We start from the raw sequence: 27,297 nt of genomic DNA on the forward strand, positions 1-27,297 counted from the left end.
AAGTTACTTTAGATTATTTTTATGGATTCACTAAAGGACTAAAAGGTTAGTTATATTTTCCAGTTACACTTTACTGTATCTTATGAAGGAAATTACATGCCATGGAGGTATTTGGGAATTTGAAGATTTTTTAAAATCTTGGAATTTCTCTCTCACAAGTGTTAAGGAGTCTTTCAAAAGCCTAATGAGAAGCACATTTATTGGTACTACAACGGAATAGGTTAATTACTGCTATAAACTCAGAATTGTAGTTGTTCCTGATTATTGCCTGCCTGATTAGGCACTGATTATTGCCTGCCAAGTAGACATTTTGATTGGCAGCTATGTCTTGGACTTTCACATGGGATCTTGAATTATTATTGAATTAAATGTATCCTGTCAGACAAGTCTTTCAATAAAAGGAGGAGGGGTGGCAGGAAAGACAGCTGTGAAAGTAAATGGTTGGGAGTAGAGCAGAGAGAATCATGGATTGGAAACCAGAAGACAGGTTTAAATCTCAGTTCTCCCACTCCCTAGGTTGGTTCTTCAATTGTAAAATGGTACAATTGGGTGAGAAGTTTTTCAATTCTTTCCTGATGTGACATTCCTTGTTTCCACATCTTTTTTATTGCAGTGCATGCAAGAGATGGGGAATGGAAAGGCAAACCGACTTTATGAAGCCTACCTACCTGAGACCTTTCGGCGACCTCAAATAGACCCGTATCTTTTCTGGAGCAACTCAGAAGGCTGAGTGGTTTTTTTGGTGTTTTGGGAGAGTCACACAAGACTCAGAACCCATGATCTGACTGGGCCATATTTATATGTGGATTAGTCGAAGTCTGGCTTTTCCTCTCTCCAGCAACCGAGACACACAGGAAGTCCACATATACTGTCTAATGTCAGAATGGTGGTGTCACATGGGGAAGACTGTTCAGGAATTAAGACTGCAGTGGTTCACTGTGAATTCTTCCATAAAGTGACATCTCTAATAATTTTTGGATCTCTGAAACCATTGTTTGATAAAAAGAATATTTATTGTGCTATGTTGAGTTAGCAAAACTACCATTCATTTTTGACACCTTTTTATGTCCTAGCTCAAAGAATTAACTGTTGTTGACCAGTTAATCCATAACTTTCTTCCCCCATCCCCTCAAAAGGAGATAGCACTCAGCTCATAAAACCAAACCCCCTGAACGCAGTGCTTCTCAAAATGTGGTTTGTAGACCATCTTGTTAGAGTTTGCTTTGGGTGGGTGCAGGTGGAACCTGTTAAATGCAGATTTGGGGCCCTGCAGAGGATCCACTGATCAGAATCTGGCAGTGGGGCACAAGAGGTTATAAGGGGCACTCGGGTGCCTTTGTTTAAGACTTGTTAAAATAGATAACTGACTGCTTTACCTGTATTCTAGAATAGCCACAGGCTCCACTGATGTCAAAATGAAGATTGATCCCGTTTTCTGCTATCATTGCTCTGAAGGAAAATCCTAGGAAATGATGATTCCCTGCAGTAACCACGAAGGAGGCATTTAAAGGTTTTGGTCAGGGAAACCCCACATGAAGAGACAGGAGCCATATGGGGAAACCAGGCAGGAGGGAGAGAGGAGAACAATGTTCCATGAGATACAAATTGACCTTTTATAGTCATTCCATGAGAAAGATTTGTTTGATTTATCCTTAATAAGCTTTTTGCAGAGCTGTCGAGGGATTTATTCGAGATAAATATGAGAAGAAGAAATACATGGACCGAAGTCTGGACATCAATGCCTTTAGGGTTGGTTGTAAATCTTTCAAGTTTTGTTCATAATAAGTAATTTGCTTATTAATCAGCCCAGGTGGGAATTTGAAGAACAGCTACCAAAATACTCTAAGTCCATAAAGAAAAAGAAAAGCCAGCTATAGAATCAAGACCATGAGGTATCATGGAGCAAACTTTTGCCGCAGGGATGGACCAACCACCAGTGAATTCTTTACCATGATTTGGATTTAGGTGTTAGTGATTCCCAGTTCCAAATTCTTCAAATGGACATGTTGGGCATACTAGACCAAACAGAATAATATGTGTGCGTATGTATATACACGTGTGTCTGTGTGTGTGTGTCTGTGTGTGTGTGTGTGTGTGTGTGTGCGTGCATTTTTTTGCTGTAAATGCCGTCAACAAAATTAGGTGTAATTAAAGCACCAGAGTTTCCTTCAGTTTGACCAGCATATTATTTCCAGTGTGTCGACAGACTGCCAATGGGACCCTTGTTCTTGAGAGGGGGTTTTAGGAGACTCCCAGTTGCCAAGTACACTTTTCATCCTAGGCGTGTAGTTAGAATCTGAAATACAGTGTATGATAACTGGACAAGTATAACATACGGGAGGAAATACAACACGGTTTCTGGAAGAAGAAAATATGCCTGACTAATGACAACTAGAGTGGAACCAATCAATATGACTATTTAGACCTTCAAAAAGCCTTTGACAAGACTCTATAGTAAATTTGCCTTGGAATAATTAACTGTTTCTCTAACCAAGGAAGTATGGAGAATATGGGATTCTCCAGTTCTAGCCAAGGACCTATCTAGCTATCCTCTATCTTCTATCTGTTATTTATTTTAATGGAAGATGTACTAGCCAGTGAAATCATTAAGTTTACACAGGGCTCTAAGCCCTTCCAGGTAATTTAAAGTCAAGCTAATTGGAATCAGCTCCAGACTGATCTTTTGAGCTTGTGTGAAAAGGGACACTAACTGGGAGGTGAATTTCAATGTAGGCAAGTGCAGGGTAATACGTGTAGTTAGGTAAAGATAATTCCTTCTCAACTTTGTATGAAGGACTCTTACCTCACAGTCATCCAGAAAAGGGACCTGGAAGTTATTGTAACTGTCCCAAGAAAGAATTAACCCAGTGCACAGCTATGGCTTGGATGGCATCATCAAAAAGAGTTTGAAACCAAAGCACAAACGTTTCCTTTCACTTGTAGAAAACTATGGTCTGTTTCCTTAGCTCTATTCATTGTACCAGACCATATGAAATCAGACAAGGTCAGAAAAAGGTATCTGAGATAATTCAGAAGGTGGGAGAAGAGGAAAGAGTAGCTATATGGAGATAGATAGTGTTCATTCGTAATTAGGTTGCTGGTGTACCGTACCCATGAAAGCAGCCTGTTTTACTCACTGAATGTTTTCATTTAGGAAGGAAATATTTCCTATGTGCCGAAGAGCTATTTCATACTTTTTTATTTGATGTACTTAGATTTTTAAAAAATACTCTTGCAAAGATTTATATGCCAAGAATTAATATTTGCTAAGTGAAGGCATTTATTATCAAATCTAAAAGAAACTGGCTTTGTTAATTAAAGGGTATTCTTTTTAAATGGACAGATAAGACATTTTTAACTTCAAGAAATAGTGTTCTGTATTAAAGCATTACACTATGCATGAAACAGACATAGCTGCATGTGTTCTTCATGATTATAATACCACTTTATAGATAATATGAAAGTTAAAGTGGAAAATCCATGCCTACTCTTATCTTTACTAATGATTATCGTTTTGGTGTGTTCCCCCATTTTCTCCTACTTTTTGGAGGCGTAATTATAATACAGTTATATAGAATGTCTCCTGCTTTCACTCGACTTAACAGATCATTTTTTTTGTAACGTTACTTGTTAATTTTCACAACTTGTAATTGTTGACTCTTATTCAGTGAGTAACTAGATCACAGTTTATTTTACTATTCTCCCCTGTGGCATAAAGGTTAAGTTTTTCTTCAGCATATAAAATTCTGGGATGAAGTTCTTGGTGTATATAACCTTTTCCATGTTTTGGATTATTTTCTTAAGATACATTACAAAATACCGTATTATCTAGGGTAAAGGGTTTCAGTATTTGTCTCTTTGTACTTTTACCAATATACTTTCTAGAAGTTGTGCTATTTTATACTGTCTTCTCAGCATTGGGTAAGAGTGGTAGTTTTACTCAATCCCTACCAATATTAGATATTATCATTAAGATTTTTCTCCCTCAAAAAGTGCTTTTTTTTTTTTTTTTTTTTGGCTATGCCTTGCAGCTTGAGGGATCTTAGCTCCCCAACCAGGGATTGAACATGGGCCCTCAGCAATGTTAAGCACAGAGTTCTAACCACTGGACCTCCAGGGAATTCCCCCCAAAATGAATTTTAAATTTCACTTTTCGATCATTAGCAGGGCTGACCATTTTTCATGTGTATGCTATACTTCCTTTTGTTTTTAGTCAAATTTTATTTTTTAAAAAAGCAGCGGATCAACATTACAATTCAAGAACCTAATGTAAATATGCACTTGACAATGAAGCACATCTGAGTATGGAGTGAAAAAAGTTTTCCAAAAAACCATCAAATGTATCATCTCCAAATAATAAATCACTTCTACAGGCCTTTTGTTGAGTGGAATCATAAACAAAGAACAGAAGATTTATTGCTGCGAAAAATCTGTAGTACAGTAGTATGAATCTTGGGTATTAAGCATAATCAGTTGAATCAAGTTAGGAAGTTGAAAATCTAATAAGAAATTTGTGCGTATGAGAGAAGGTCTATAAGCCAGTTGACCCAAGAGCAACTGAGATATCAAACTTGTTCAGTGAGACCAGACGTTATTTTAAATCTCCATATTTTGAAGGCAATTAAAAATTACAATTCCAACAGCCCACAAACTAAATTAAAAAAACTGTAGAAAGCATTAAAACTATGTTCAAAGAGCCACTTTTTCAGCTCAATTTCAGCACCCCAAGGGAAAAGAAAAGCATCCATGACTATCACAGGTGAAAACAGAATGAATGTCATCGGAATCAGTTATTTTTCCCCACTGAGGTATAAAATCTATATAGAAATTTGATACTATAACAAATTGTACTTCTCATAGTTCTGTTTTAATTTCCTTTAAACCCTGTTTAATACAGTTTTTTTAATTGTTATAAAAATGTTTTCGTGATTCTGAATCTGGTTCCAGTTCTTTTTCATTTTTTTATATCAATATTTAATACACTGGCTACCAGTTCTAATCAGAAAAAAAATCTTGAACGTCTCTTCATTATAACAGCATATTCAGCAGAAATTACTGATGTGCAAGCAAACCATAAAAGGTACAGCTCTCTGGAAATCACATTTCGTAGATTGTTTCAGTCTGAATATTCTTTACAATGATTCTTTTTTTTTTTTTTTTGTGGTACGCGGGCCTCTCACTGTTGTGGCCTCTCCCGTTGCGGAGCACAGGCTCCGGACGCGCAGGCTCAGCAGCCATGGCTCACGGACCTAGCCGCTCCGCGGCATGTGGGATCTTCCCGGACCGGGGCATGAACCTGCGTCCCCTGCATTGGCAGGCGGACGCTCAACCACTGCGCCACCAGGGAAGCCCTACAATGATTCTTGATGGAAGACTCTTCCAATCTTGTAAACATCAGTGTGCACAGTCTTGCTACTACGTAGTTTCGTATCCTTGGACAGGAGGGCCGGTTCACAGCTAGTGAAAGCAAGAGCAGTCTAAGTTTTAATGGCTGATAAACCCTACATCCTACAGGAGGAAAGCACTTTTCCTTTTTTGCTACTTAAGAATGTGGCAGAAATGGATGCTGAGGTAGCCCCGTCAATCCTTATTTTTTTCTTTCTTTGTAAATTTGGTCTCAGAATTCTGGAAGGGTGACATTTCAAAGAAGCCACTGCTAGGACTGGCTTCCATTGCAGTCTCTAATGCTGGACACCTGGCTATCCTCCTCTGTGGCTTTATCTAGGCACTGATTACTGTTCGCAGGCTGCAGGGTTAATTTCACCAGGTCATACTCCCAAAGTTGGTTGCCTTTTAGGTGGTAGCATTTGAGCATTGTGACTGGGCCATTAAGTTTGGAGACACCCAAGCAAAGGTCATCTGTTCTAATTTCTTTGTTGGCAGTGTAAGAGAAAACCTGATTACCTCCCATACCATGACAGTTAAAAATTCCAACTTTTTCATTCTCTTTTCTAGCCATGTTATCCAGACACTGATTTGTTTCCACATTTCGTATCTCTCCCAAAGAGAAATAGTGATGTGGAATCTGAGAATCTGCATAAATATTCTCTAGGTACCAAAAGAAAGGTCTGCATTGGGGTTTGCGTCTTAGACCAAGTCTTGGTGCTATATCTCCATAATCTACCTTTGTAACACCTGGATAAATTATATAGAAGAAATGCTTGAATTCATCCATACACACTTCTGCAAGTCATCTGTTATTTTTATTGATAATCTGCCCTGTGCCTCCTGGAAACGTGTAGGGTGTAGCTTTCTGAAACACATGTCCAACATGTGAGCAAGTAACAATCTCCAAAGTTCCTCCACACTGCCAAATCCTAAAGGAAATTTCTAGGTTTTCTCCTCCCCAAATATCCATTCCAGCATCATATGTTCCAATTTCCTGAAAGTAATCTCTGTCTATTGAAAAAAGGCCTCCTGCCATTGTAGGTGTTCTCACAGGAAGAATTCCATCACCTTTCCTTCTGTCCATTTCTCTTTGGGGAACAGGATACCAGCGAAAATTAAGCTTCCAGTTGAATCCGCCATAGGTCATGTCAGAACCCGCCTTGTACTCAAAAGTATCATCACTGATCACATCAATGATAGGATAGTCCACTGTCTTCCTGTCATGTTTGATCCTGGCTAAGAGAGGCTCCAGCCACCCCACTGTACACTCACAGTGAGCATCTTAAAAGGTGATCACTTGGCCTTTAGACACTGCAGCTCCTTTTAACCTAGCTCTGATCAATCCAGAGCATGGCTTCATTCGAATGACATGAACTGGTAATTTAATTTTTTCACATAACTCTCTAGAGGTCTTTTCAAAAAGTCTCTTTCACTGGCCTCATCTACTAGAACAATTTCATCTCGCATGTGTCTTGGTGAGCGATTAATGACACTATGGATAGTTCGCAGAAGTGTGCTCCAAGCCTCATTGTGGGAAACAATCACCACACTTGTTGTGATAATATTCCTTGTATTCAGGAATATTATCTGGATCCACCTTTGTTTTACACCCTTCTAACCTAACATCTGGTAAAGATCTGTTGAGTGCAATCATCTCACTTGCCGTTAAATTGAACTGATAGATTTTAAACATGTCTTTCATCTTTTCTTGACCCTCTTTAGTAGGAATGACGACTGGTTTCCCTATTTCTCCAGGACTTTCATGAGGCTTTTGTACTGTCTCTAGAACATCCCCAGCAGGAAGTCCTCTCTCTATTTTTCATCACAGTTGTTGCATTCACTGAAGTAACGCAGCAGGAACATATCCAAGAGCACCCAAATCAAGGAGGTGGCTAGCACCACCTTGCAACACGCAGATTTTCTCACGGCACTTTAAGTCAAATGCAAAATTTTAAAATATATATAAATACACAAAAATCATGAAAATTATTCCAATCCAGTTTCATCAGAAATCACGTTCATAACCTTGGTACGCGCGCGGCGGCGGCGGCGGCGGGCGCTCCTCGGCGCCGGCCCGGGAGGTCGCGGCGCGGTCCCGTGGGCCGCAGCGCGGGCGCTATTTGTCGGGCTGCCGTCCGCCGCTTCGCCTCCTCGACCACTGCCTGCGGCTCGCCCGACGCGAGCCCCGCCTCTGCCGCCTCTACTTCCTTTTATATGCCTGTGTTCTTGTTTACTTTGTGGCTCTGTTATGCATTGAGATTTGATGATAAAAATGTGACCAGTAACGGTATAATCTGTGAAAGTATTATGAAACTGCCTCTGAAAGTAACAAAAACTGAGAAAGACTTTCTAATATTCTGGTTTTGATGTGCTTTTTGGTTTTATACAGATGATGCATTCAGGACACCCTAAAAGGGATACTTGAATCCTTTTACTCATTTTTGCCTTATTTTCTTGGTTTTTGTTTTTCTAATCTTTAAGCTTGGTTTATTTTCTTATTTTTAAAAAAGGAGATGAAGTGGGAGAAAACTTCTGATGGAAGTTAGAAAATCACAAAGGCTGTATGCCGAGTAAGATGAACAGTATTCACCCCTGTGCCAAGTTGAGCAAGTTAAACTAGGGTCAAAAGGGGGCAGCAAAACCGGTGAAATGGTTTAACCCCTGTAGATAACCCCATCTGCACACTAGCGGTCATAAGTGTGTTAGACAGAACAAGGAGGGAGGTGCTTAAGAAATTTGAAAGATGCCTCTTGCAGTCTTGAGGCGAGGGTGGAAGAGGCCAACGCTCATGCCCCACACCAAGAAACCCCGAGTTTGTCAGACTCCTACATCAGATTCAGTAGGGATATTTGTGTCCTTTTGGGCCATTTGAGGTTATAATTTGTTGAACTGTTAGTCACCATGGGGCCTGTTCTTTGTCTTGTTTTGTTAAATCATCATAGAAAGAAAAAGATGACAAGTGGAAAAGAGGGAGCGAACCAGCTCCGGAGAAAAAAATGGAACCTGTTGTTTTTGAGAAAGTTAAAATGGTAAGTGGGGAAGTATGTGCACTGTGTGGACGGCCTTGTTCACATGGCGTGTTCACATGTGGAGGGGACAGATGGGGTGGTGTTGATAGCATATCGCACCGTTGCACCTGGGGCTAAAGGGGGGCCACGTTTGGGTTAGATCACCCGCTGACATTTCTGCTGCTTTCTCATTGCCTTGTTGCTGCCTGATCTGCTCTGTAACACTTCTTTTGGGGTCCAGATGGGAGCTTAGGAAATGCATCTGTCCCATCTGAGCAAGAGGCACGTTTCATGGCAGAATGCCAAGGCTCTGTGACACCTTCTGAGCAGAGGCTACATTAGTCCCTCTCTCCTTAGACCTTCTTTGCCTCGTTTTCCTGTTGTGGTTAAGGACAGTCCAGAAGCCAGGCTATCCTCATCCATTTTAAACCATCCCTTCTTGTATTCTTTCTCTGTCATATGGAAGTAGACACCTTTCTTTTCCCACAGGACATATTGTGGCAGTGGTAGTAGATGCTCCACTATAGGAGTTTAGATTCTTGGGAAAGAGGACTTTTTACTATTTGCTTAAGGAAGAGTCTTTTATCATCATTCTGAATTGCACTGTCTGCAGAACACATTCCTTAGTGATACTGGCAGAGTGAATTAGGTAACCTTTAACTGAGCTCCTTTTCGGTATTAAAGGTTTTCTAATCACTGGGAGATGTGCTGGCTCTTGTACCGTCGGACACCTGCCTTTATTCTTGGCTTTTCCTGGGACCAGAAACTGCTGCTCCCGTTGGATACCCTGATCTGTGGTTGTCTTGGTTTCAGAAAGATCTGTCTCTTCAGAAAGCCAAATAAGCACAGATGACAGCTTTGTTTTTCACTTTAGCTTTGATTTCTGCACTGTGCCTCCTGACTTGATTTTTTCACACGATACTTCCTGAGTTGTGTTTCTTTGGTAACTCTCTTTGAATAACAGCAACCATGCCACAAGAATCCCTGTGGCTTTACAGTAGAGAGGAGAATAGAAGGTTCAAAAACACCTGCTTATTTTTTTCTGTAACGTATTTTCACCTTAGCCACAGAAAAAAGAAGATCTACAGCTACCTCGGAAATGTTCCCCGAAATCCACAGCACCTGTCATGGATTTGTTGGGCCTTGGTAAGAGTTAGACTTTTCCACTCCCATAATCATACAAATTTTGATGAATTCTCTGTGATCCTGGGAAGATAGGTAGAGATGGGACTCTTCAGTTGGTGGCTTCATCACTAAGATTGTTCCCTCGTGTTCTTCCTGTTGTTTTACATCTGAGCAGTTGTTCTAAGAGGTGTTTCATTTTTCACTGTACTGTGAAAAATGTACAGTGATAGAGTAGTGGTTAAGTACAGTAGTGGTGGAGCATGGCCTTTGAAGCCAAAGTCCCAACTCTGCCACTTACTATCTATGTGACCTTGGGTAGCTTACTCAACCTCTAAACATTACTTTCCTAACCTATGTAGTAAGGATGATACGAGTCTACTTCAAAGATGATGTTGGAAGGGTTAAAAGAGATAATGCCTCTAAAACTCTTAGCTCCTTGCCCAGCACAAACTAAGCATTCATTAAACGTTAGCAAGTTTCACTAAACCAGCACCTGTGTGCCCTGCCCCCATCCCTCTCATTTTCCAGGTGCATCCTGTTTCTGAGACGGCCCATTACCTTGTGATCATGATTTTCCTCCAAACTTCTGAAACCCTGAGCTAGTGGTTCTACCCCTTTCAGAAACAAGAGCCTATTCTTACCTTTCACAGTACTGATGGCTATACTTTGTTTCAGTCCATTCCTGCTGATTTAGGTTATTGGCTACTTCGGCTTCTAATGTCTGTACTTTTCATTTCTCTCTGAAAATGAGTCCTACACAGCTTTGCTCCTCAAATAGCCCGAAAGGAGCCAGCCAGCCCCCTTGTGGTGGTGCTAACGTAGCCTTCAAGCCTGGGTTTCTGCTGTCCTTTGCCTGAAAGCTGGGCTACAGGCTTCTCCAGACTGTTCTGGGGAATGTGGGGTGAGGCCTCTTGTGAGATGCCCCATCCAAGCTGGGTGGTTCCAGAGCATAGATTTCTGGGTCCATGATGGAGCATGTGGGCCTTCGCTGCTTTGTGTCTAGAATAGAAGGAAGGAATGGGCTTAACGAGCAGTGCTACGTTTTAACTTTGATCTGTCTTTCCAGATGCTCCTGTGTCCTGCTCCATTGCAAATAGTAAGACCAGTAATACCCTAGAGAAGGATTTAGATCTTTTGGCCTCTGTTCCATCTCCCTCTTCTTCGGTTTCCAGAAAGGTGAGTCTTGTGGGTGCCTCAGGATTAAAGGGCATTCTGGAAAGGGTGATTTTGATAACTTAATCATGGAACCAAGTCATGCTTCCTTGGTGGAATTGGACTTTGGTTTTCTTGATTCTTCCCTTAACGCTATCATCTCTGTTACAGCCTAAGATTACTATTCATTCCATGTTGTCTCCTGCCCCAAAAGAGTGGGCCCCTTGAGTGGACTTCTGTTGAAGGTGTGTCAGATTGTAAAGGCTGATCCTCTAGGTCAGCTCCTCAGCCTGAGTTATTGCCAGAGAGTTTGTAAGTAGGAAAGACTTGAAACCTTTAATGGCTACCGTGTGTGGAATACCTGCTGTGTACAACAGGCACAGTGCTAGGTGACTTTGTGTCTCATTTTGTATATTTCATTTATGATTTAAAATACTCACCACAGGGCTTCCCTGGTGGCGCAGTGGTTGAGAGTCCGCCTGCCGATGCAGGGGACACGGGTTCGTGCCCTGGTCCGGGAAGATCCCACATGCCGCGGAGCGGCTGGGCCCGTGAGCCATGGCCACTGAGCTTGCGCGTCTGCAGCCTGTGCTCCGCAACGGGAGAGGCCACAGCAGTGAGAGCCCCGCATACCGCAAAAAAAAAAAGACTAAAATACTCACCACAACCCTGCAAAATGGATCTTTTATAGATGAGGACATGTTAGTTCAGAAAAGTTAATGTGACTAGTTTCTTGTTGCACAACTAGTAAGTGGTGGCACTGGGATCTTAGTTCAGTTCTCTCTGGATGCATCGGTTGTAGGTCATTTTTATTTGTTTATGTGTTAGTTTTCCACCAAATCACATTGTTTTGCTAAAGAACAAAGAATTGTACCAGAGCTTAACTATCAGGTGTTTCCAGATATTTGTATGGTAAAAGTGTCAGGAAGCTATTAACTCGAGCCACAAATTCTTTTGCAAATGTTAGAAGCGACAGAGAGATGTGGGAGGTCCTTACAGAGACCCCCCATGAGGACCATTCCAATCCCCACCCCCCTCCCTCTTTGCCCTAAGGTTGTAGGTTCCATGCCAACCGCGGGGAGTGTTCCCGAAAACCTAAACCTGTTTCCAGAGCCAGGGAGCAAATCAGAAGAAACAGGCAAGAAGCAGCTCTCTAAAGACTCCATCCTTTCACTGTATGGATCCCAGACGCCTCAGATGCCTGCCCAAGGTAGAGTTCGTGGGGGTCATGGCAATGTGCCGGACAGAGACGTGAGGCCTTACATGCAGGAATCATTTGTTGTGACAGGGGCAGTTGCTCTGGGGGCCAGGACATCACACTCCAAACAAACCTGAACATGACATTCCTTGTGAAGCTACCAAGTATCAGGAGATAGAGGTTAACGTAACTCAGAGCCATACTTCCGTGGGGTCTGGCATCACAGCTCTGTGAAGTCTGACCCAGGGTCCGGATCTGGACCCTAAAGGGGAAGTGGCTGGGTCAGCAGCCCGCTGGAAGCCATAGCAAGTCCTGTAGGGGCTCTGTCTAACCGTTTTCCTGTGTAAAAGAGCATTCCGAGTTGAGTAATCCTGAGGAATTCTAGCTGGAAAGGAGCAGCCGGTGAGAGTTTGTACTCACCTTGTACGCGTTCCTCTTTAACAGATCTGTATGTATGTTTTCTTGGCAGCAATGTTCATGGCTCCTGCTCAGATGGCATATCCCACAGCCTACCCCAGCTTCCCTGGGGTTACACCTCCTAACAGCCTAATGGGGAGCATGATGCCCCCACCAGTAGGCATGGTAGCTCAGCCAGGAGCTTCTGGTATGGTTGCCCCCATGGCCATGCCTGCAGGCTATATGGGTGGCATGCAGGCATCCATGATGGGTGTGCCAAACGGAATGATGACCACCCAGCAGGCTGGCTACATGGCAGGCATGGCAGCTATGCCCCAGACTATGTATGGGGTTCAGCCAGCTCAGCAGCTGCAGTGGAACCTTACTCAGGTAAGCAGCTCCATTTCACTCAGCACAAGAGTTTTGAGCCTCCCTCAAGTCTGTCTCACTTAGTGTCTCTCCCTTACCCTTTGAATCCTTACAGTGTAAATGAGATATTGCCAGAGACATTCTCAGGTTTGCTTCATTTATTTATTTTTTTAACAGAAGATCTGTCTAACCTCAGACTTTCTAAGGCATTTTGGGTTCCTGTAGAATAAGGGTAACTGCCTAATTCTAAAACTCTCCACACATTCATCAAAACAACCTATACAGAGAAACAATGAGTGCAGATAAAAGCACCCATAACTCACGACTACCGCATCTAATAGAATACTACAAACCTCAAACTACATGACAGTAGGCACATAAACACCGAAATCCAGCAGAGCCAGCATCACAGAGAGACCATGTGAAAAGAGGAGAGGGAGCAGGGGGCTAGAGGTGACAGAGCATAGATAAAATCACCCCCTAGAAAGGGAAGGCCCTGTCCTGATTAGAGACATGCTGAGAAGAGGTCTGAGACGTGGTGGAGTAGAACTCTGGTTACTTGGAGAATCAAAAACAAGGGACTTGAAATATATAGGTTTATGGGTGGTAGCTTCGGAAAAGCATGTGTCTAGGAGAGATGGGGATGACCTAGAAGGAGGGGGTGCTCTTTGGAGACCTGGTGGCGTAGGGGAAGTAAGAAATGAGAAGTGGAAAAGAGAATCACAAAATCAGAAGATCCACCATTCTCCTTCACACCAAATAATCATTTCACTATACTAACAGAAGAGGGCGCTCTTGTACTAACAAATCTAGTAGTCTGCCCAGACCCTCTCACTTGTCTGTATTATTGCTGATTTGGAAAAATAGAGCACTACAAACTAAACAGAAAGTGGCAGATGACATTCGTACAAAACTACCATGAGAAGAAAATGAAAAATCAAAACATTTCAGGAAGTGGAAATTCTTCCCCAAAAGCAGTCACGAAGTAGAAGAAAACTGTTACACAATCCACCAATCTGAATTAAATGTCCTATAACAAACACTTGCAGATAAGACAAAACAGCCTGAATCAGAAATTTAAAAACTTACAAGCAAAATGGACAAAAAGTGGAAGTTGTGAAGTGAAAGTTTACTGAACTCAGGAAACAAATTGAAAAATGACACAATTATTTTAGAAATAGACTGAATTACAAGTTAGTCAAAGGAGAATAGATTCAACTGAAAATATATTTGGCATTGAGGAAAGGCATGAAACAGCTCAGAGAAGAGAACTAAATATAGAGAGCTGTAATAAGAATCAGAGAGAAAGTAATGCAGAAGTTAGGCAAAGAAGACCTAACATAAATATATTTGGAGACTCCCAAAGAAAAAGACAAAATAGTGGGACAGAATTAATATATTTAAAACTATAATACAAAACCATTCTTAGAAATAAAAGACTTGAATATAGTATTGAAAGAACCCACTGTGTATCTGGAAAAATTGACTCAGAATGGTCAACTCTAACATATCCCAGTAAACTTTTAGACTCTGTAGACAAGAAAAAAAATCCATGAGTCCATAGTGATATTTTTTAAAAGTGGGTGTGGGATAGAAGGGGGGAAAGCCTTCTTTGCTGAAGAGTGACAACTAATAATTGTAGAAAGAACAGGGTATTCACACATTCTCAAAGAAATACCCTTCAGATTACTTATTAAGTACAGTGAAAGAACATATGATGGATACAACCTTAGATAAGTGATCAAACATAGAATTATCAACAGTGGGGCACATTAATTTCATGTGCTTCCTGGTATCTTATACTAAGAAGGACACATTATCACTTACATAAAAGTTTTGCCCAAAATATTTAACTTGGATCCAGTCATAAGAAAACATGAGATAAATCTAAATTGAAGTATTTTCTGTAAAATAACCAACCTGGACTCTTAAAACAGTGTCAGGGAAAAATGGCGGGGGAACTCTTCTAGATTAAAGGAGACTAAAGAGATGTAAAATTGAAACGTAATGTATATTAGAATATAGTGTTAATATTAAACATCTTGGACATATTAGTTGTAATGTGGTTCTAGGAAAGTATTCTTTCTTATGAGATGACTCCTGACTTATTAAGGGGTGAAATGTCACGATATGTGCAATTTTCAGTGCCCATCAAAAATTTTAAAAAGCTGACACATATGTATATATCAGAGAGCGAATAAGGCAAAAATGTTACAATTGGTGAATTTAAGGAGCGATATATGGGTTTCATTGTACTATTCTTTCAACCTTTCTGTAAATTTGAAATTTTCTTTAAAAGTTGGCGGAAGGAAAATAGTTATACCTTCTCCTAAAGGAAAAGAACTTAAACAGAAAATGGACCAGGCTTGGGAAATTTAAGGCATTTTTCTTTGAGAAATAGCTTCTTCTGTTCACTGCCAGAGCCCAGGCTTTCAATTGAATTCATAAAGAGGCCCCAACCCCACCCAGGCCTGATGCCACCGACTCTTTTCTCCCAGCAATTTCCCTTCTCATACACTGAAGTCCTGAAGACATGTTGGTCTTTTTTTTTTTTTTTTTTTTTTTACCTTCCTTTGTTCATTCTGAATCGTCCAGTTTCCTTTTCTTCTTCTTCTCTCTGCTGGAGTACTTTCCCTGACACTGTCAGTAATGACTCTGCTGGAGATAAGACAGGAGCACCAGCGTGGAGGCTTCTCTTTATACTCTCAGGGTTGGCCACGGCCAGTTCACAACAGGCCCCTTCTTTTCAGGATGAGAGATTGGAAAAGAGAGAGAGACTAACCTCCCATGCCGCTTTTATGTTGACTCGCTCCAGGATTCCCCCTTCCCCTTACTGAGCACTAGTCTCAGACAACATCTCCCTTCTGGAAAGGCCTTCATCTTCGTGGTCTGGTATCCTCGGAATGATCCGAGAGGGTTCAGGGCAGTTATGTACCACGACAGAGCTCCCCTTTGTCTCACTCTCCCCTCCCCGCAGGCGGAAGGACTCCTTCCCTGCCTGTTGCTCTAATTGGCCACAGGCCCACAGCCTGGTCTGAGAGTCTCCTCTCTCCCTTTCAGATGACCCAGCAGATGGCTGGGATGAACTTCTGTGGCGCCAACGGCATGCTGAGCTATGGACAGTCCATGAACGGCGGGAACGGACAGGCAGCAAATCAGACTCTCAGCCCTCAGATGTGGAAATAAACACAACGCACCTGGATGACTACCACTCTCCTCAGCCGCCTCTCTCCCCGTGTTTCCTCTTTCCCCAGCTGCTCCCCCACCTCCATCCCCTTTCCTACCTCTCTCTGTTTGGTTTAGAAACTGTTCAATCCGTCACTTGGGACTTGGCATTCTGCCCAGCCCAGCCACATCCCAAACACGCCGACCTCTCTGTTGTTTTCTGTCGTGCCTGTCCCCTAGCTCTCCTGACTCCCTCCCCAGCCTCAGCCCTGGTCCTCTCCTAGTACCAGCACCTTAGCAACTGTTGGCAGAAGGCACTTAGAGCAGGATCAATGTGCACACCTTTGAGCACCTTTCCCACCAGGTGAAACCTCCTATCAGACTCAGAAAGGTCTGATAAGCTATTTCCATATGTTTAAATTTGAGGTGAAAACAGAGGCATCATGCTCCCCTGACTTACGGGAATGAAGAAAGTAATGAAATCAAATTAAATATTCCTTGAGTCTTAGAGCAGGTTGGCCCTAGCCCTGGCATGAGGCAAACGCCCTCCTACGAGGACGAGCAAAAATATGACTCTACTTTGCCCTGAATTGCTTTCTGGATCTGAGGCTTCAGGACTTGCTGCTTCGGCCAGCCTTTATTAACACCAAAGACTCTACGAAGGTTCCCCACAAAAACACACACCCATTTCCCTGCCTCCATCCTGCCTTCAGTAGGATCTGACTTTGCGGCTGGAGGACCAACCCCTCCCGTGGGAATGCAGAGCTTAACATGTGTACTGCTTGTGTGTGTGTGTGTGTGTGTGTGTGTGTGTGTATTCCACCTCCCACTCCCTCCCCATCTGCTCTGGGTATTTTTGATTTTGTTTTTTTAGTTTTAGGTTTGCAACAGAGAGGAGTTAATTTATCAACAGCCTAAAACTGTTGCCAGTTTTTCTTTAGTTAAAAAAAGGTACAATCTCATTGGTAGCTCCCGTCCTCCTTTCCCCTCTCCGCCCTGCCAGTTGCTCTCTCCTGCCGGTGTGTCCAGGCTGCTCTGTGTCCCCACCTGTCCAGGTGTATGAGGCAGAGTGCCTGGGCAGCTTTCCTCTTAGTCATCGTTCACCCTACTTGAAAATTAAAACAAGAAAACTTTGCTTAAAAGATTTCATCTTTGGGAATCACAACTCCTGGTTGCCTTTCTCCTGTGTATGTGTAAATTCCTTAATAAATATTGCAGGGAAGGACCGCTCGCTTGCTCTCACTGTGTCCCTCTTGGAGGAGGGTGAGTTCCACGCAGGTTTTCTGCTTTCCAGGGGCAGTTCCCTCACTTTCCGTATTTTTGAAAACTATTACATTTAGGATGGATAAGCAACATAATGGAAAAGAATATAAAAAAAGAATGTATATAACTGAGTCACTTTGCTATACAGCAGAGATTAGCACAACATTGTAAGTCAACTGTATTTCCATTAAAAAACAAAAAACTTTGTACAGAACATACCCAGGGGCCAGGACCAGGCCCAGGCAGTCAGAAAGGGGGCCTTTCTCCAGGGGTGTCTAGAGTTGTGAGGGAGGGAACTCTGGATTTCTGTACCTACTGGAGTCCCAGAACATCAGAACTAGAAGCACTCCCCCCCCAGCCCCCAGCCAATAAAAAGCTGAGCCCACACCCACCCTTCCTTGGAGTACACCTTTTGAATACTTCCAGGTGTAAGTGAGAGGATAGCACAGTGGCTAAGAAAGTCAGCTCTGGATCAGACTGCCAGTGTTCATATCCCTTCTTACTCTGTGACCTGGGCAAGCTACTCAGCCCCTGGGTCTCAGTGTAAAATGGGACTCATGGTAATACTTAAGGTAAAATGAAGCAATTCCTGTGGTGCATTTAGCACACAGGGCACTTTGCACTCAAATGTTAGCACATATTGTGTGTCATTATGTGTTAGGTATTAATCATTCAACAAATATTTGACAAGTGCTTACAATGTGCCAAGCACTGTCTTAGGCTCTGGAATGAAGCACTGAATCAAAACTCCCTGATCTCATGGGGTAGAGTGGTAGGAGAGATGGACAATAAACAAGTAACTAAATTATTTAATTTCAGGTAGTAATAATACAAGGTAAGACAAGTTTAGAGGGTGGATATGGGACCATTTGGATGGAACAGTCAGAAGGAGGTTACATTGGAACTGAGACCTGAATAAGGAGCCAATCGTGTGGAGATCTGGAAAAAAATGAGAGCAAAGGTAGGCGTCTGCGTTGGAAATCGTTCGGTGGAGGTATTGGTTTGGGAGTCATCAGGGTGTGGATGGTATGTAAAGCCATGAGACCAGATGAAATCGCCTAAGGAGAGAGCATGAAGAGAAGAGGACTGAGCCTTGGGGGCCATCAGCTTTTAGAATTTGGGAAGAAGAGATAAGAAAAAAATGAATCTGACGTAGTCCCTGCTCTCAAGAAGCTTACAGAATCATGGGGCAACAGACTTAGAATCTCTTTTACATGTTTTATGGGAGCTAGGAAGGTCAGGGAAGCCTTCCTAAGGTCAGAGGCATTTGAGCTGAGTCCTGGGGGCCAGGGAGGAGTTAACCAGTGGGTGAGGTGGGGGTGAGGAGAAGAGTCGTCCAGACAGTACCATGTGAAGGAAGAGACAGAAACCTGCAAGGGCACAGAACATTCCAGGAAGCACAAGCAGTTCTGTTTCTAAGATCTGATGTGAGTCAAGGTGTGGTGAGAGGTGAGACTCAAGTGGGTTTGGGCCAGATCACGGGGGGCTTCCTTCACCCTAGGAAGGAGTTTAGCCTAAAGCATTGTAAACAGTGGAGTGACATGGTCAGATCTGAGTATCAGGCGGCTCACTCTTGGATTGCTGACAACAGTGTGTTTGAGAGAACAAGACCAGGTCTAGGGAACCAGAGCAGGGCAAGAGCTGAATGAGAGCCTTGGTAGTGGAGGTGGGGAGACTGGAGCTGCTTGGAGGAGCATTTCACGAACAGCTTATGAGGCACGTGGGGTGCTACAAGGTGTAACGCAAAAATGCTAAAATAAGTTTGGAAAAGACTGCATGTTGTATCACTTCTTGTACTGACAGATCTAGAGTATAATATCCACAAAAAACAGTGATTCTCTGGCAGCCCAATGGTTAGGACTCGGTGCTTTCACTGCACCTGGTTGTCCTGGGTCTATCCGTGGTCGGGGAACTAAGATCCTGCAAGCTGGGCAGCGCGCACCAAACCAAAACAAAACAAAAGCAAATAGTAATGGCTCCAAAAAGTCCTGTGGTAAAACTATTCAAAACAATTAACAACTATATTTTTTAGAGTGGTTTTAGGTTCACGACGAAATTGAGCAGAAAGTACAGAGAGTTCCCATATACCCCTGTCCCCCACCTAGCCTCCTCCGCTTGTGACATCCTGCGCCAGAGCTGTACATCTATTACAAACAATGAACTACACCAACAGGTCATTATCATAATTTACATTATGGTTCATTTCGGTGTTGTATATTCTATGGGTTTTGACAAAAGTACAATGACATGTATTCACCATTATAGTATAATACAGAATAGTTTCACTGTCTTGAAAACCCTCTGTGCTCTGCCTATCCATCCCTTGCTCTCACATAACTCCTGGAAACTAATGATTTTTTTTTTTTTTACTGTCTTCCATAGTTTTGCCTTTTCCAGAATGTCATAGAGCTGGAATCATACAGTTTGTAACCTTTTCAGATTGACTTCTTTTACTTAGTAATATGCATTTTTGTCTTTTCATGGCTTGTTAGCTCATTTCTTTTTAGTGCTGAATAGTATTTCAGAGCCTGAATGTGCCACAGTTTATTTTATCTATTCACTTACTGAAGGACATCTTGGTTGCTTCCAAGTTTTGGCAATTATAAATAAAGTTGCTATAAGTATCTGTGTGCAGGTTTTTGTGTAGACATAAATTTCCAGTCCATTTGAGTTACTACCAAGGAGCATGATCATATGATAAGAGTATATTTAGTTTTGTAAGAAATTGCCAAGTGTCTTCCAAAGTGGCTGAACCATTTTGCATTCCTACCAGTGATGAATGAGAGTTCCTATTGCTCCACATCCTTGCTAGCATTTGGTGTTGTCAGTGTTTTTGGATTTAGGCCATTCTAATAGGTGTGTAGTAGTACCTCACTGCTGTTTTAATTTGCAGTCACCTAATATGTAGTGTTGAATATCTTTTCAAATGTTTGTTTGCCATCTGTATACTTTGATTAGATTAAATTTAAGAACTGTTTATCAAAAGATTCCATTAACAGAGTAGAAAGGCTTACCACAGAGTAAGGGAAAATATTTGAAACACATGATAAAGGGCTTGTATTCAGAATATATGAAGAACTGCAAAACGAGAAAAAGGCAAGCTAATGGAAAAAGACAATGTGGACCTGACTAGGCACTTCAAGAGGCTACCTAAATGACTAACAAACATATGAAGGGATGCCCAATCTCATTAGTAATTGGGGAAATACAAATAAAAACCACAATGAGACATCACTAAACACTTACTAGAATGGCTAAAATGAAAAAAGATAATCCAAGTGTTGGCAAATATGTGGAGCAATGGGAACACACAACTGGTAGGAGCATAAATTGATACAACTACTTTGGAAAATGGTTTAGTATTATCTACTAATGTTGCTACATAGATATACCTATAATTCAGTAATTCTGCTCCTAGGTATACACCAAATAGAAATGCATGCACATGAGCATAAGAATGTTCATCATTATTCATGATATCGCCAAACCAGAGACAATCCAGATGTCCATCAGCAGAAAAATGGGTAAAGAAATTGTAGTATATTTATGTAATAGAATACTAAACAGCAATGGAAATTGCCAAACCAGAGTTATATACAACCACATAGAGAAATCTCACAAACTTAATGTTGAAAACATTTTTCACTGTGTCGTTTGAAAGTATGTTGCAGACATAATGATACTTCACCATTAAATATTTGAGCATGCACCTTCTAAGAGTGATATATTCTTCTATATAACCACCATACCATTTTCATACCAATGAAGATTAACAATAATTCAATACCACCTAAAATTCTGTCCATTTTTAATTTTTGCCAGTTATCCCAAGAATGTCTTCTGTTCCTTTTTTTTTTTTAACCAAAATCCAATTTAGGTTTATGCATTGCATTTGGTTATTATGTCTATTCAGTTTCTTTTCATTTGGAACAATGTCTCTACCTTTTTTCCCCATGACATTGACTTTTTGAAGCCAATTCGTAGAAAGTTCTACAATTTTCATCTACCTGGAAACTAGAAAGTATGTCTAGATTCACATTAAATATTTTGACAAGAATATCTCATAGTTTATCTGGAGTACATCATATCACATCAGGGAGCAAATAATACCTGGAAGAAAGGACTTACACAGTCATTGGCAAAAATATGAGGAATCCATATGAAAATATTGAGTGTTCGATCAAGAAGACCAAGATGTAATTTAGGGTCAGGTGGTATGTATTGGCATGCATGCACGTACCACAGATCTTAGATTTAATGTCCTGGATGCAGCATCTGGGCATATTTAAAATAGATAAACATTATATTGGCCAATCCTAAAAGCTGGGAAGACGGAAATTCCTTTGTATAATGTAGAGAAAAGATTCCAAAACTCAAGGAATTCTGGAATGAATTACCAAATATGTCATCCCTTTTCCCAACCTGTCCCTGGTAGAACCCTGAAGGCATTCCCTTTACCCAGTGGCTTGAGACATACTTTCTTATAGGAGTTTTGGAATCCTTAAAACATGACTTAGCAGGTGTTCTCTAGAGGCCAAGAATGCTAAAGTGTACTCCCTATCTTCAGTGGAGTTGGGACGTTTCCAATAGTAGCCTTTAACAGTGGCCCACCTGCAATTTATGGTAATCAGAATGGATACCAAGATCTTTGGAGGTGATTAATTGAGGATAGGAACCCAGATAAGTAGCAGCTCACTAAAGCCCTGCTTGATCTGCATAGCCAAAATTTCTCCAGGTTTGGAGACAGATGTCATCAAGATAAAAATGTAGCCCTGTATTCTATTGCTAGACCTGAGCTAGTTCAAAGACCTAGAGCCGATGGAAAAATGCAGAGTCCAGGTGTCCTTGAGGAGGGAGCTTATAAAAGCCCCATAAGTGTACAATGTGTATCTTACTTCTGGCTTTCCCCAAAGGGACCCGTTACCATTTTACCTGGGTCAGTACGCTAGGGAAACTACACAAACACTTTGGCAACAGTTGGACACTAACTGTTAGCTATCAGTATGTCCTTAGTACCCATAATGTTGGCCACTTGTCAGAATGGAAGCATATAGAGATCAGGTAATGATGGAGTTTTGAACTAATTCAGTCTCACCATAGGCCCGATGGAACCTTAAACCCCTCCCGTAGTAGTTTCCCCATTTCTGAGTGTCTAGTTGGAAAAGATGCCCTTAGCAATTGAAAGATTCTCACATTGGCTTGCTGACCAGTGAAGTAAGGACTGTTGAGAAAAGAGTGGAGAAGAGGAAGCTCCTGGAGCTCTTCCCTATCAAAATAATAAATCAGTAGCAGTATTACATCTCTGGGAGAATTTAAGAACCACATGTCCATTTAACTTCAGTCTAGCTGGTGCAAAAGATGGATGGGTTTGGGAGAAAGACAGTAAATTACCATTAACTTCTTCAGGTTAATACCTCCAAACTGGGTGATACTCATTACAGGTGCTTTTCCAGAAGTTATTTCCTTACTGAATCTAATCAGAATAGTGTTTGACACATGATATATGTCTATTAACATTATAATTTTGGAGAGGGAATTTATCCTGATAAACAAAAATATCAGAAGGAATTTGCTTTCCCTTGGTAGAACAGCAGTGTGAGTTTACCACCCCATCTGAGGAATATGACACCTCTTAGATCTATGCAATTGTTCAATCTGTAGAGGCTTTGGCTCTCTCACCACAGTAGATTGTATTTTCCAAGACGGCTCCCACCAACATATACCCCATCCCACACTGGCATTCTTCCATTGAAAGGTGGGATCTATTTTCTCTCCCTTTGAACATGAGTAGTCCTTTATAACTGCCTCAACCAATAGAATGCAGCAGATATGACGCTGTGTGACTTCTCAGGCTAGGATATAAAAGGGCAATACATATGTCTTCTTCCTGGCTCTCTCTCTCTGTCTCGGGACTCTTGCCCTTCATACCAAGGCAACAGATTTTGAGAAAGCCCAGGCCACACAGAGAAGTCATATGTGGGTTTCTGGCCAACAGCCCTGGCCAGGCCTACATGGCAGTAAATAACCTTCAGATATATATAATAACCTTCATAACCAGCTCTTTGCCTTTTTTTTTTTTAACATCTTTATTGGAGTATAATTGCTTTACGATGGTGTGTTAGTTTCTGCTTTATAACAAAGTGCATCAGTTATACATATGTTCCCATATCTCTTCCCTCTTGCGTCTCCCTCCCTCCCACCCTCCCTATCCCACCCCTCCAGGTGGTCACAAAGCACCGACCAGCTCTTTGCCTTTGAGTCTTTCAGTCCCAACATAATGGCACAAAGACAAGCTGTCTGCACTGTGCCCTGTCTGTATTTCTGACTTATGGGAACTGTGAGAGATAATAAATGATTATTATTGTTTTAAGCAGGAAGTAATAGGCAATCTATCATGTAATCTAATCTACAAGGAGTCCTGCCACATCAATGAATTATTTGAGGCATGTTGGGCTGATTCTTTTACTTTTTTTATTTTTTGGCCACACCGTGACCAGTGATCAAACTCGTGGCCCCTGCATTGGGAACGTGGATTCTTAACCACTGGACCACCAGGGAAGTCCCCGGCTGACCCTTTTAAAGGAAAGAACACGATGCTGAAGTTGCTACCCTCTGTATTGAAAAAGAAGTACTGCACTTGATGAGTCCCTTTGGATTTGTAAAGCAAATATACCATAGTTGGCTGTGTTGACACAACGGATTTTGGAGGTGACCTGAAAAACTGCCTACTTCAAGTGGAGTCCAGAGTGACAAATGTTCCTGTTGTTCAGGCTACAGGTACTTCTTCCCTCAGTCCGCATGATTCAGTAGATCAGTAGCAGATCAGGATACTGTTTGGACACTCTTATAAGCCCCAATTAAAGAATCACCAAGAAGGCAATTATGGTTTTCAAAGCTATGCCCTCTTTGGCAAGTAACTATTTCCCCACCTGGCCTTGGTGGGGATTGAATCCCCGATCATGAGACCCTAGGTGCCATGGGATCAGAGCTGCCCATAATGAACTGGGTAGTGGTCTGCCTGGGCCATATCTTTGGAGAAGCTTCCATGTCAGTATCTTTAGATCTTTTTCTCTTCGGCCGATTGGAGTCACTGGAGAAGTGTTTTCAAATTTGCTACCCAGGGAGTATAGACCTGTGTGGAAGCATTCTGGGAAGAAGACTGGGAGTCTCAAGTTCCGTGTGCAAATTTTCATGTGTCCTTGCCCCATTCCCTCCTCCATTTCCAGCATAGTACCTGCCCTCAACTGTGCCTGGTGTTCTTCAGTTCAGAGACCCCTCTGTTTTATCTTCTCCTTAAACTACTCCTCCAGTCTCCCACAGAGAGATAAAGGACAGTCACCTGACTGTGGAGTACTGTAGAGATGTTGGAAATCTAACTGCTTCTAACAGATTTGCAACCAATATTCTATGTTTAACATTGCTTTCACTCCCCATTTCCAGAAGTACCCCAGGCAACCAGTTTGTTTGCTTTTGGGGATTCTGTAATGCAAATCAGGTTGCTTCTTGGCTTTCCCCACTGCTCACTTAGGATTCAGCCTTTTAAGAACTCATAAAGCTATCATCGTTCATCTATTTCTTGTCTTCTGGATTTATGCTTTTGGTTTTAAATCCCTTTTTTCTGCAGTTATGATGGGATTTTGTGAGGGAGCGGAGCTAAGTACATGTGTTCCATCTGCTCCCTTTAACTAGAACTTAAGACCACAAGACAAGGGCTAATAAGGCAGAAAGGCCAGAGGATGGGACCCTTCTTTTGGAAAGGGGTACAGTTTTCCCAGGGAAGAGAGTTATGGACTGAGAGCCTCAAGGACAATAACACCTGTGGGACGAGGGTTGTGACTACAGTCGTTGTGAAGTCCAAAGTGTCAAGTACTTTCTTTCTAAGAGAGTTTAAGTTCATTATGATTGTAATTCTGAATTTCCCTGACTCTCCCATAAAAGTTTTCATAAGACTGTTCAGTCTGGTTTATGAATATTGTGGGAGTTTAAGGAAAGCAAGAAGGTGGCTTTAATCTCTCCCATTGTCTCCCAGGATGGAGAAGGGGCATTAGCTTTGAGTGCCCACCACCTAGTGAAACCAATGGACCCCGGAGGATTGTTCCAGAGAGGACAAGAGAAGAAAGAGTAACCATCTGTTAACTCTCATGTGTTAGTGAAGGTTGTTCCTTTGAGGAGAAAGGACTCCAGCAAAATTCTGGATTTTTTAAGTATAGTGGCAAGATGATTTATAAACTGAATGAATTCACTGGAAGCAGAAGCTCAGAACCAGGGGTGACTTTCAGACAATTTTATTTTTTATTTTTATTTTTAATTGAAGTATAGTTGATTTAAACTGTTGTGTTCATTTTTGCTGCACAGAAAAGTGACCCAGTTATACAAATATATACATTCCTTTTTATATTCTTTTCCATTATGGTTTATCTCAGGACATTGAATATAGTTCCCTGTGCTATACAGTAAGACCTTGTTGTTCCTCCATTTTATATGTTATAGTTTGCATCTACTAATCCCAAACTCCCAGTCCATCCCTCCCCCACCGCCCACCCCCTTGGCAACCGCAAGTCTGTTCTCTATGTGAAAGACAATTTTAATTGCTACATATTTATCTTTTTAACTGTTTAATTGAAGTATATCTTACATATAGGAAAGTATACAAACTATACATGTATAGCTTGATGAATTTTCTATGTATTTATTTTTAATGTGTATTAGAAGAAATATAATTGGTACATTAAATATGGAATTTCAAGGAGATTATTGCTTAGGATTAGAGTAGTGTAGGCTGGTAAGGCACTCACCTTACAAGGACTGCATGACTTGTAGGATCATTGTTCACACATTCAGTGACTGATTTGGGTTCTCTCAGAAACACATCCTGACAAAGGGTTGGGCACAAGTAGTTTATTTGGGAAATACCAATAGGGGGTGGGAGAAATGAGACAGGGAAAAGAAGATAGCCAGTAAAGGATACACTATTAAGCTAGTTATCTCTGTAGGAGACTGGAGCTTAATCACACTGAAACTCTGGGAAACTGCATAATACAAGTCTCAGAATCATTCCACCTAGTGGTGAGCAGACTGGGTATTGTCAAGCCAACCGGCAAGAGTCATCGGTTGAGCCCCAGTGGTGGGTGTAGTGGGAGGGTTATCAGTGTTAATTCCTTGCCCAGCCGCAGAGATGCAGATACTGGCAGCTGGCATCGCTGAAGCACACTGGGAAGTCTGAAGGGTATGCACAGGACACAAACAGCGTCGGCTACTGTAACTAAACTTACCATCATAAGTGCTTGGAAGCATGGATAGTATAAATGATTCTGAGTGCTAGCACAATTCCTCCTGCTGGAAGTTGACAATCATTTGTGATGGAAAATATGTAGAAGTTTACATAATTGTAAATTGAATTGGGCCTCACTCTGTCACTAATCATAATGTTAATTCCTTTTGACCCTATCATGAATCAGTGGTGAAAATCGTATTTCTAAAGGATAAGGCTGAAAATTGTAATAGAAATGTAAATAGTAGTGGTGATTTGAATAAAATTTACCAATTATGCACAGGGAGAACCTGGGCGTGAAGGTTTAAGATAAATACCTAACAAAGTTAAGATTAGCAGTCCTATAAGAGAGGGTCACTGAATTCTCCCGTTTTCTCAGATCCATGAAGAGATGGGCAATGATTTCAAACACTTTCTGTTTCATTCAGAAGCTCATTGTTTCTGAATGAAACCACTGAAGAGCAGCATCTCTTCAAGATGCTAAAATGACTTCATCTTTCTGGATCACATTTGTAAAAGCATGTTCCTAACTGGCACTGGCTCCAGATAGATCTATCCTTTGAACAATCTAAACGCAGTCCTGCAAGGCAAGGTTTAAACCAGTTTTCCACTTGAAAGATCAAAATCATTGAATAACAATGTTGTGTAACCGGAGCCGTGGGGTGGACCTCTTTAAAATGGTGAGTTGGGGGACTTCCCTGGTGGTCCAGTGGTTGGGACTCAGCACTTTCACTGCCATGGACCTGGGCTCAATCCCTGGTGGGGGAATTAAGATCCCACAAGCCGTGCAGCGTGGCCAAAAATAAATAATTTTTTTAAATTAAAAAAAAAAGTTCTTTTATCTATAAAAATAAAATAAAATGGTGAGTTGGGTTCCTTTTGTTTGGATGATATGCTGATTAACTCATCTGAACTACTCTCTGGTACTATATTTTGAAGATTATGAAGAGACACTTGAAAGA

General features: G+C 41.6%; 1 protein-coding gene and 1 pseudogene across 3 annotated transcripts in view; one reads left to right on the forward strand and one right to left on the reverse strand.

The window, feature by feature from the left end:
• SMAP2 (small ArfGAP2) overlaps positions 1 to 17,026 on the forward strand; it is a 47,674-nt gene extending 30,648 nt beyond the window's left edge. For all 3 annotated transcript variants that reach the window (XM_067725653.1, XM_067725656.1, XM_067725654.1), the window contains exons 3-10: positions 614 to 699; positions 1,671 to 1,749; positions 8,331 to 8,417; positions 9,461 to 9,542; positions 10,588 to 10,697; positions 11,727 to 11,883; positions 12,341 to 12,657; positions 15,697 to 17,026. In XM_067725653.1, coding sequence (XP_067581754.1) covers positions 614 to 699; positions 1,671 to 1,749; positions 8,331 to 8,417; positions 9,461 to 9,542; positions 10,588 to 10,697; positions 11,727 to 11,883; positions 12,341 to 12,657; positions 15,697 to 15,822 — 1,044 coding nt within the window. In that variant the 3' untranslated portion in view covers positions 15,823 to 17,026. The remainder of the gene's footprint in view (positions 1 to 613; positions 700 to 1,670; positions 1,750 to 8,330; positions 8,418 to 9,460; positions 9,543 to 10,587; positions 10,698 to 11,726; positions 11,884 to 12,340; positions 12,658 to 15,696) is intronic.
• On the reverse strand, positions 5,630 to 7,827 carry LOC137212412 (polypeptide N-acetylgalactosaminyltransferase 1 pseudogene; annotated as a pseudogene).
• Positions 17,027 to 27,297: the final 10,271 nt, after the last annotated feature.

Source organism: Pseudorca crassidens, chromosome 2, assembly GCF_039906515.1.
Source record: "Pseudorca crassidens isolate mPseCra1 chromosome 2, mPseCra1.hap1, whole genome shotgun sequence".
Taxonomy (NCBI): domain Eukaryota; kingdom Metazoa; phylum Chordata; class Mammalia; order Artiodactyla; family Delphinidae; genus Pseudorca; species Pseudorca crassidens.